Source organism: Salvelinus namaycush, chromosome 8 (assembly GCF_016432855.1).
Source record: "Salvelinus namaycush isolate Seneca chromosome 8, SaNama_1.0, whole genome shotgun sequence".
In the NCBI taxonomy this organism is placed as follows: Eukaryota; Metazoa; Chordata; class Actinopteri; order Salmoniformes; family Salmonidae; genus Salvelinus; species Salvelinus namaycush.
In genome coordinates, this window is record NC_052314.1 from 65618418 (window position 1) to 65627300 (window position 8883).

The 8883-nt window shown below is 41.8% G+C and overlaps 1 protein-coding gene across 1 annotated transcript in view; it reads left to right on the forward strand.

Annotated features, from left to right (window-relative positions):
• Positions 1 to 3714: 3714 nt before the first annotated feature.
• The window catches only part of LOC120052249 (tenascin-like), a 27492-nt gene continuing 22323 nt past the window's right edge, over positions 3715 to 8883 (forward strand). Inside the window, exon 1 of the mRNA XM_038999069.1 lies at positions 3715 to 3730. Coding sequence (XP_038854997.1) covers positions 3715 to 3730 — 16 coding nt within the window. The remainder of the gene's footprint in view (positions 3731 to 8883) is intronic.

Below are 8883 nucleotides of genomic sequence, written 5' to 3' on the forward strand. Positions count from 1 at the left end.
GTTATGAAGAGTGATTAGATGAATTGCAATTAATTGCAGAGTCCCTCTTTGCCATGCAAATGAACTGAATCCCCAAAAAACATTTCCACTGCATTTCAGTCCTGCTACAAAAGGACCAGCTGACATCATGTCAGTGATTCTCTCGTTAACACAGGTGTGAGTGTTGATGAGGACAAGGCTGGAGATCACTCTGTCATACTGATTGAGTTCGAATAACAGACTGGAAGCTTTAAAAGGAGGGTGGTGCTTGGAATCATTGTTCTTCCTCTGTCAAACATGGTTACCTGCAAGGAAACATGTGCCGTCATCATTGCTTTGCACAAAAAAGGGCTTCACAGGCAAGGATATTTCTGCCATTAAGATTGCACCTAAATCAACCATTTATCGGATCATCAAGAACTTCAAGGAGAGCGGTTCAATTGTTGTGAAGAAGGCTTCAGGACACCCAAGAAAGTCCAGCAAGTGCCAGGACCGTCTCCTCAAGTTGATTCAGCTGCGGGTTTGGGGCACCACCAGTACAGAGCTTGCTCAGGAATGGCAGCAGGCAGGTGGGTGTGCATCTGCACGCACAGTGAGGCGAAGACTTTTGGAGGATGGGCTGGTGTCAAGAAGGACAGCAAAGAAGCCACTTCTCTCCAGGAAAAACATCAGGGACAGACTGATATTCTGCAAAAGGTACAGGGATTGGACTGCTGAGGACTGGCGTAAAGTCATTTTCTTTGATGAATCCCCTTTCCGATTGTTTGGGGCATCCGGAAAAAAGCTTGTCCGGAGAAGACAAGGTGAGCGCTACCATCAGTCCTGTGTCATGCCAACAGTAAAGCATCCTGAGACCATTCATGTGTGGGGTTGCTTCTCAGCCAAGGGAGTGGGCTCACTCACAATTTTGCCTAAGAACACAGCCATGAATAAAGAATGGTACCAACACATCCTCCGAGAGCAACTTCTCCCAACCATCCAGGAACAGTTTGGTGACGAACAATGCCTTTTCCAGCATGATGGAGCACCTTGCCACAAGGCAAAAGTGATAACTAAGTGGCTCGGGGAACAACACATCGATATTTTGGGTCCATGGCCAGGAAACTCCCCATACCTTTATCCCATTGTGAACTTGTGGTCAATCCTCAAGAGGCGGGTGGACAAACAAACCCACAAATTCTGACAAACTCCAAGCAATGATTATGCAAGAATGGGCTGCCATCAGTCAGGATGTGGCCCAGAAGTTAATTTATAGCAGGCCAGGGCGGATTGCAGAGGTCTTGAAAAAGAACTGTCAACATTGCAAATATTGACACTTTGCATCAACTTCATGTAATTTTCAATAAAAGCCTTTGACACTTATGAAATGCTTGTAATTATACTTCAGTATTCCATAGTAACATCTGACAAAAATATCTAAACACTGAAGCAGCAAACTTTGTGGAAATTAATATTTGTGTCATTCTCAAAACTTTTGGCCACGACTGTATACCATTGTGTAATGTATTGTAGTGGATGTGGGGACTACACCCTCAACCAGCGACTGTCAAACCAACACCTTTATCGTTACACCAAGAGATATGAATCCCTTTACGAGATTGCTAGGTGTTGGGTTCAGGTCACTACAGTATAAACCAGGTTATGAGGTTGCTAGGTGTTGGGTTAAGGTCACTACAGTATAAACTCAGTATAGACCAGGTTATGAGGTTGCTAGGTGTTGGGTTAAGGTCACTACAGTATAAACTCAGTATAGACCAGGTTATGAGGTTGCTAGGTGTTGGGATAAGGCCACTACAGTATAAACTCAGTATAGACCAGGTTATGAGGTTGCTAGGTGTTGGGCTAAGGTCACTACAGTATAAACTCAGTATAGACCAGGTTATGAGGTTGCTAGGTGTTGGGATAAGGTCAGTACAAACACGGTTGTGGGGACTGTCTGGTAATTAGTCAAATATGACATTATTGGTGTAGAAAAAGTAAATTATCAGTAGGCAGGATGTATTATAAACATTATATTGTGAAGACATGTTTATTTAGTTAATAGCATTACACTGGACCAAAACCTGTCTAGCTGTCTGTTGAATTACACTGCACCAAAACCTGTGTAGCTGTGTGTTGAATTACACTGGACCTAAACCTGTGTAGCTGTCTGTTGAATTACACTGGACCAAAACCTGTGTAGCTGTCTGTTGAATTACACTGCACCAAAACCTGTCTAGCTGTCTGTTGAATTACACTGTACCAAAACCTGTCTTGCTGTGTGTTGAATTACCCTGGACCAAAACCTTTCTAGCTGTCTGTTGAATTACCCTGGACCTAAACCTGTCTAGCTGTCTGTTGAATTACCCTGGACCTAAACCTGTCTAGCTGTCTGTTGAATTACCCTGGTCTAAACCTGTCTAGCTGTCTGTTGAATTACCCTGTACCTAAACCTGTCTAGCTGTCTGTTGAATTACCCTGGACCTAAACCTGTCTAGCTGTGTGTTGAATTACCCTGGACCAAAACCTGTCTAGCTGTCTGTTGAATTACACTGGACCAAAACCTGTCTAGCTGTATGTTGAATTACACTGGACCAAAACCTGTCTAGCTGTATGTTGAATTACACTGGACCAAAACCTGTCTAGCTGTCTGTTGAATTACACTGGACCTAAACCTGTCTAGCTGTGTGTTGAATTACACTGGACCAAAACCTGTCTAGCTGTATGTTGAATTACACTGCACCAAAACCTGTCTAGCTGTGTGTTGAACGTGTCTATAAATAAACATGGACCAGAACACTAGTGTGACATACAGGAAGGATTCTGGAATGTTAAGTACAAACAGATTCTGGTTCTAGAACCTGGAGTGTACGGAGTTGAGTGTTCTGGAATGTTAAGTAGAAACAGATTCTGGTTCTAGAACCTGGAGTGTATGAAGTTGAGTGTTCTGGAATGTTAAGTAGAAACAGATTCTGGTTCTAGAACCTGGAGTGTACGGAGTTGAGTGTTCTGGAATGCTTTAGCCAGATGTCCTGGAGGAGTGTAATGTTGATTGTGACGTCATCACACCTTGACCACAGCCTTGCCGGTGTTGTCTCCCTGTAGCATGCCCATGAAGGCAGCAGGCATGTTGTTGAAACCACTGGTGATGTGTTCACTGCATCTCAGCTTGCCCTGAAGGATCAACACAAACATTTCATTCTCCCCGCCAGCATCATCACTACTGTCATCACCATCATCCTCGTCGTCATCACCACCGTCATATTCATCATCATCATCATCATGCTTACACAGTGTTTGACAACTGTTTTCATGGATTCACATGACTCTATAAAACTACCTTCAGAAGCAATCTTTACTGGATGGGTTTCTATAGTATCCTGAATGTCCTGAACACTGGTAATGTAACACTTTTAAAAAAAAACTTTATTTAACTAGGCAAGTCAGTTAAGAACAAATTCTTATTTACAATGACGGACTAGGAACAGTGGGTTAACTACCTTGTTCAGGGGCAGAAAGACAAATGTTTACCTTGTCAGCGCAGGGATTTGATCTTGCAACCTTTCCGGTTACTAGTACAACGCTCTAACCACTAGGCTAATTGCCACCCCTGCCAACAGAACACTGGTAATGGAACACCGGTAATAGAACACCGGTAATAGAACACCGGTAATAGAACACCGGTAATAGAACACCGGTAATAGAACTCCGGTAATAGAACACCGGTATTGGAACACTGGTAACAGAACACAGGTAATGGAACCCTGCCCCTGTACATCAGTCATCCAGGCCAATACAACACTAGTAGCAGAAAACTGCTAATACAACACTAGTAGCAGAACACTGCTAATACAACACTAGTAGCAGAACACTGCTAATACAACACTAGTAGCAGAACACTGCTAATACAACACTAGTAGCAGAACACTGCTAATACAACACTAGTAGCAGAACACTGCTAATACAACACTAGTAGCAGAACACTGCTAATACAACACTAGTAGCAGAACACTGCTAATACAACACTAGTACAACACTAGTAGCAGAACACTGCTAATACAACACTAGTAGCAGAACACTGCTAATACAACACTAGTAGCAGAACACTGCTAATACAACCCTAGTAGCAGAACACTGCTAATGCAACCCTAGTAGCAGAACACTGCTAATGCAACCCTAGTAGCAGAACACTGCTAATGCAACCCTAGTAGCAGAACACTGCTAATGCAACCCTAGTAGCAGAACACTGCTAATGCAACCCTAGTAGCAGAACACTGCTAATACAACACTAGTAGCAGAACACTGCTAATACAACACTAGTAATAGAACACTGCTAATACAACACTAGTAGCAGAACACTGCTAATACAACCCTAGTAATAGAACACTGCTAATACAACACTAGTAGCAGAACACTGCTAATACAACCCTAGTAATAGAACACTGCTAATACAACCCTAGTAATAGAACACTGCTAATACAACCCTAGTAATAGAACACTGCTAATACAACCCTAGTAATAGAACACTGCTAATACAACACTAGTAGCAGAACACTGCTAATACAACACTAGTAGCAGAACACTGCTAATATAACACTAGTAGCAGAACACTGCTAATACAACACTGGTAATAGAACACTGCTAATACAACACTGGTAATAGAACACTGCTAATACAACACTGGTAGCAGAACACTGCTAATACAACACTGGTAGCAGAACACTGCTAATACAACACTGGTAGCAGAACACTGCTAATACAACACTGGTAGCAGAACACTGCTAATACAACACTGGTAGCAGAACACTGCTAATACAACACTGGTAGCAGAACACTGCTAATACAACACTGGTAGCAGAACACTGCTAATACAACACTGGTAGCAGAACACTGCTAATACAACACTGGTAGCAGAACACTGCTAATACAACACTGGTAGCAGAACACTGCTAATACAACACTGGTAGCAGAACACTGCTAATACAACACTGGTAGCAGAACACTGCTAATACAACACTGGTAGCAGAACACTGCTAATACAACACTGGTAGCAGAACACTGCTAATACAACACTGGTAGCAGAACACTGCTAATACAACACTGGTAGCAGAACACTGCTAATACAACCCAGGTAATAGAACACTGCTAATACAACACTGGTAGCAGAACACTGCTAATACAACACTGGTAGTAGAACACTGCTAATACAACACTAGTAATAGAACACTGCTAACACAACACTAGTAATAGAACACTGCTAACACAACACTAGTAATAGAACACTGCTAACACAACACTAGCAGCAGAACACTGCTAACACAACTCTAGTAGCAGAACACTGCTAACACAACACTGGTAGCAGAACACTGCTAATACAACCCAGGTAATAGAACACTGCTAATACAACACTAGTAGCAGAACACTGCTAATACAACACTAGTAGCAGAACACTGCTAATACAACACTAGTAGCAGAACACTGCTAATACAACACTAGTAGCAGAACACTGCTAATACAACACTAGTAGCAGAACACTGCTAATACAACACTAGTAGCAGAACACTGCTAATACAACACTAGTAGCAGAACACTGCTAATACAACACTAGTACAACACTAGTAGCAGAACACTGCTAATACAACACTAGTAGCAGAACACTGCTAATACAACACTAGTAGCAGAACACTGCTAATACAACACTAGTAGCAGAACACTGCTAATACAACACTAGTAGCAGAACACTGCTAATACAACACTAGTAGCAGAACACTGCTAATACAACACTAGTAGCAGAACACTGCTAATACAACACTAGTAGCAGAACACTGCTAATACAACACTAGTAGCAGAACACTGCTAATACAACACTAGTAGCAGAACACTGCTAATACAACACTAGTAGCAGAACACTGCTAATACAACACTAGTAGCAGAACACTGCTAATACAACACTAGTAGCAGAACACTGCTAATACAACACTAGTAGCAGAACACTGCTAATACAACACTAGTAGCAGAACACTGCTAATACAACACTAGTAGCAGAACACTGCTAATACAACACTAGTAGCAGAACACTGCTAATACAACACTAGTAGCAGAACACTGCTAATACAACACTAGTAGCAGAACACTGCTAATACAACACTAGTAGCAGAACACTGCTAATACAACACTAGTAGCAGAACACTGCTAATACAACACTAGTAGCAGAACACTGCTAATACAACACTAGTAGCAGAACACTGCTAATACAACACTAGTAGCAGAACACTGCTAATACAACACTAGTAGCAGAACACTGCTAATACAACACTAGTAGCAGAACACTGCTAATACAACACTAGTAGCAGAACACTGCTAATACAACCCTAGTAGCAGAACACTGCTAATACAACCCTAGTAGCAGAACACTGCTAATACAACCCTAGTAGCAGAACACTGCTAATACAACCCTAGTAGCAGAACACTGCTAATACAACCCTAGTAGCAGAACACTGCTAATACAACCCTAGTAGCAGAACACTGCTAATACAACCCTAGTAGCAGAACACTGCTAATACAACCCTAGTAGCAGAACACTGCTAATACAACCCTAGTAGCAGAACACTGCTAATACAACCCTAGTAGCAGAACACTGCTAATACAACCCTAGTAGCAGAACACTGCTAATACAACCCTAGTAGCAGAACACTGCTAATACAACCCTAGTAGCAGAACACTGCTAATGCAACCCTAGTAGCAGAACACTGCTAATGCAACCCTAGTAGCAGAACACTGCTAATGCAACCCTAGTAGCAGAACACTGCTAATGCAACACTAGTAGCAGAACACTGCTAATACAACACTAGTAATAGAACACTGCTAATACAACACTAGTAGCAGAACACTGCTAATACAACACTAGTAGCAGAACACTGCTAATACAACCCTAGTAATAGAACACTGCTAATACAACCCTAGTAATAGAACACTGCTAATACAACCCTAGTAATAGAACACTGCTAATACAACACTAGTAGCAGAACACTGCTAATACAACACTGGTAGCAGAACACTGCTAACACAACACTGGTAGCAGAACACTGCTAACACAACACTGGTAGCAGAACACTGCTAACACAACACTAGTAATAGAACACTGCTAACACAACACTAGTAGCAGAACACTGCTAACACAACTCTAGTAGCAGAACACTGCTAATACAACTCTAGTAGCAGAACACTGCTAATACAACACTGGTAGCAGAACACTGCTAATACAACCCAGGTAATAGAACACTGCTAATACAACACTAGTAGCAGAACACTGCTAATACAACACTAGTAGCAGAACACTGCTAATACAACACTAGTAGCAGAACACTGCTAATACAACACTAGTAGCAGAACACTGCTAATACAACACTAGTAGCAGAACACTGCTAATACAACCCTAGTAGCAGAACACTGCTAATACAACCCTAGTAGCAGAACACTGCTAATACAACCCTAGTAGCAGAACACTGCTAATACAACCCTAGTAGCAGAACACTGCTAATACAACCCTAGTAGCAGAACACTGCTAATACAACCCTAGTAGCAGAACACTGCTAATACAACCCTAGTAGCAGAACACTGCTAATACAACCCTAGTAGCAGAACACTGCTAATGCAACCCTAGTAGCAGAACACTGCTAATGCAACCCTAGTAGCAGAACACTGCTAATGCAACCCTAGTAGCAGAACACTGCTAATGCAACCCTAGTAGCAGAACACTGCTAATGCAACCCTAGTAGCAGAACACTGCTAATGCAACCCTAGTAGCAGAACACTGCTAATGCAACACTAGTAGCAGAACACTGCTAATACAACACTAGTAATAGAACACTGCTAATACAACACTAGTAGCAGAACACTGCTAATACAACCCTAGTAATAGAACACTGCTAATACAACACTAGTAGCAGAACACTGCTAATACAACACTAGTAGCAGAACACTGCTAATACAACCCTAGTAATAGAACACTGCTAATACAACCCTAGTAATAGAACACTGCTAATACAACCCTAGTAATAGAACACTGCTAATACAACACTAGTAGCAGAACACTGCTAATACAACACTAGTAGCAGAACACTGCTAATACAACACTGGTAGCAGAACACTGCTAACACAACACTGGTAGCAGAACACTGCTAACACAACACTGGTAGCAGAACACTGCTAACACAACACTGGTAGCAGAACACTGCTAACACAACACTGGTAGCATAACACTGCTAACACAACACTAGTAATAGAACACTGCTAACACAACACTAGTAGCAGAACACTGCTAACACAACTCTAGTAGCAGAACACTGCTAATACAACTCTAGTAGCAGAACACTGCTAATACAACACTGGTAGCAGAACACTGCTAATACAACCCAGGTAATAGAACACTCCTAATACAACACTAGTAGCAGAACACTGCTAATACAACACTAGTAGCAGAACACTGCTAATACAACACTAGTAGCAGAACACTGCTAATACAACACTAGTAGCAGAACACTGCTAATACAACACTAGTAGCAGAACACTGCTAATACAACACTAGTAGCAGAACACTGCTAATACAACACTAGTAGCAGAACACTGCTACTGCTAATACAACACTAGTAGCAGAACACTGCTAATACAACACTAGTAGCAGAACACTGCTAATACAACACTAGTAGCAGAACACTGCTAATACAACACTAGTAGCAGAACACTGCTAATACAACACTAGTAGCAGAACACTGCTAATACAACACTAGTAGCAGAACACTGCTAATACAACACTAGTAGCAGAACACTGCTAATACACACTAGTAGCAGAACTGCTATACAACACTAGTAGCAGAACACTGCTAATACAACACTAGTAGCAGAACACTGCTAATACAAACACTA